The 2,500-nt window shown below is 39.4% G+C and overlaps 1 protein-coding gene across 1 annotated transcript in view; it reads left to right on the top strand.

Moving 5' to 3' along the window:
• LOC137980266 (neuronal pentraxin-1-like) overlaps window positions 1-2,500 on the top strand; it is a 6,446-nt gene that overhangs the window by 289 nt on the left and 3,657 nt on the right. Inside the window, exons 1-3 of the mRNA XM_068827665.1 lie at window positions 1-96; window positions 1,375-1,423; window positions 2,321-2,500. The exon at window positions 1-96 is cut by the window's left edge and continues 289 nt beyond it; the exon at window positions 2,321-2,500 is cut by the window's right edge and continues 37 nt beyond it. Coding sequence (XP_068683766.1) covers window positions 1-96; window positions 1,375-1,423; window positions 2,321-2,500 — 325 coding nt within the window. The remainder of the gene's footprint in view (window positions 97-1,374; window positions 1,424-2,320) is intronic.

A 2,500-nucleotide genomic window follows, 5' to 3' on the forward strand; every position in this document is an offset into this window, starting at 1 on the left:
TGCCAAATGATTGATTGTGGATTAGACGACATATGTTTCACAGAAACTCTTGTTTTCTCTTCTGGAGCAGTATTTCAACAGATTGTGGAAACGAAGGTGGGATGCCATTCCGGCTTGATTATACTATATATGTAGCGATATTTTTTTTTTCTCGAAAAAATAATGACTTTTCCCAGTTTTACTATAAAAAGTTACAAAACCCAGTCATGGTCATGGCCATTGAGAAAATTTGATCACATTCTAAATGTAATTCAAAGACCTCACTAAAAGGGAACAAGTTAGATCTAAATGTATAAAATAATGCATACGAATCAGTTATTGACCTTTTAAACATACGGGTACACGCATAATACTGAAATTTTCAGGTTTCTCTAAGAGACAATTAGTATACTTAAATTTTCCAGATAAAGTGCGAGGATCACTTGTTCTCTCCTTCGTTTGAAATGTTAGTGTTAGCAGAAGAAGTGTTCTCTACGGAAGACTTGAGGGTGCGTTCGATTGACCGTATTCCGGAATAGGAATACATGGAATATAAGTTAAAAATCCTTCGTTTTTATATTATTCGGAGATTCACATTAAAATTGTCAAACATCTGCTAAAATGCTATTTTAAACATACTTTTATTGTCTTTGGTGCTTTGAAACGCGCCAAACATATAATCATCACTTCACATAATCTTATTCCGGAATAGGGTCAATCGAACGCGCCCTAAGTGCGCCATTCCCAAAACATTGAGTTGATGCTAGGTTACCGAAAACTCCAGCGACATGTACCGTGAGTGCCCGGCCATCTGTAATCAACATCTCTAAATCTTCCGGCTTTTATTTACAGATTCTCTACACGGTTTAGAGTGTATTTCATCCTTAACGATAAATCGACATGAAAATTTTTTATAGGTTGTTGAATGGGGATATGACTCCCATTGACAAAACCGAACGCTTGGGGTCTTGATTCCAAATTTGACTGGAAGTTAGCTCATTTCCTCCTCCGTTTTCGGCAGGCCAATATACTTTGGTCCTAGATAAAATGTTAATTAATGCTTGGCAGACCTGACATACAATTACTGAAATCGTTTATTTGACCACACCAAAGGTGTTATTCATTCCGCCGGTCTGTGGATGGTTTGAGCTAGCTGACATAATTTTTTGCCACCGACCGCCGCGTCTTCACTTCCCAAAGTAGTGTCACATAAATATCGACTGTCAGCAACAATACAGCAGTCAAACTTAAATGAAAAAGAAGAATTAAAATATAATAATTAGGGAAAGAATAATCTTTGCCTAAGGTCCGCCATTTTGTCGAATGGGTAACCTTGCTACCTTTCCCAAACACCATATTCATGAGTCTTTCATAAATAATGCACTCTCTTTTCAGTTTGATGACACATGCAATCCCTTGTCAAAAAGAAACAAGCCACGAGCAGGTAGGTTGAAAGAGAGCATGGGTGAAGGATTGCTAATGAAGAAGAGTTTTTTGGGAGACCACGTGGCTAGGTGGTTAGGGCACACACTTCGAATCCAGAGAGGCCAGGTTTACTTCCAGTTCTGGTCGCCCGACTGCCATGGGATTGTTGTGGGTTATCCCAGGTTCAAATTCCAAATTCTCGACTGAGGATGTATAAATAGACGAATGAAGTGCTAGTTTCTAAAGAAACTTTTGAGCTGCGTCGGAATACAGCGTTACTATTTTATGTATACGTACGGCCTAGTGCTTGCGGTTTGTAAACACGCGTTTATCATTCTTTATCTGTATATGAATCCACTTCAGAATCTGTAAAAACAGCCATAAAATTCTGTCCTTTTCCAATGGACGCGAAGAAAGCTCTAATTAGTGTTCCCTAGATGGCCAGACCGAACAGAAAGCACTCTGAGTTGAATGTGTGGGATCTTTTTTCCAACAGAATTTCACAATTAGCCAATATTGGCTAATAGTCCACTTCCGAGTTGCTGCATGCCTCAGTTTCAAAGCGAGTCCTAGTGCACAACCATTCAAATGGAAATAAGTTGCGTATTCTTATGCAAATCAAACTCATTTCCCTTACAATAGTTGAGCACCAAGACTCGCTTTGAAACCGAGACAAACAGCAACTCGGAAATGGCCTATTACCGTATAATAAGGGCTAACGGTTTATATTCCAAGCGGACTTCCCGACCTCTCGCGCATGAGTCCAATGACCAACATGCAAACTTACCAAACCGGTCAGCTTAAGGTTTGCATGGAACTTTACTGGCTACTCTTAGAATAGCGTATCATCGAAGAACTGGAATTTGCCGAGATATAAATTATATCATTGTAAACCAACTGCACCTTTTCCCTCTAGATTTCAACTTATATTTTCCTTCACCCGGACTGCAAGCAAATTATGTTCAAGGACGTAGAATTATGCACCCCCTAACCAAGTTGAGCGTGTGCTTTTGGGTCAAGTCTACAAAAAATCACAATACTGTGTTCAGCTACCTTGGAAGAAGGGGAAAAAGGGAGTTAACGTTGGAGATTCGTG

This window comes from Montipora foliosa, chromosome 1 (genome assembly GCF_036669935.1).
Source record: "Montipora foliosa isolate CH-2021 chromosome 1, ASM3666993v2, whole genome shotgun sequence".
Lineage (NCBI taxonomy): Eukaryota > Metazoa > Cnidaria > Anthozoa > Scleractinia > Acroporidae > Montipora > Montipora foliosa.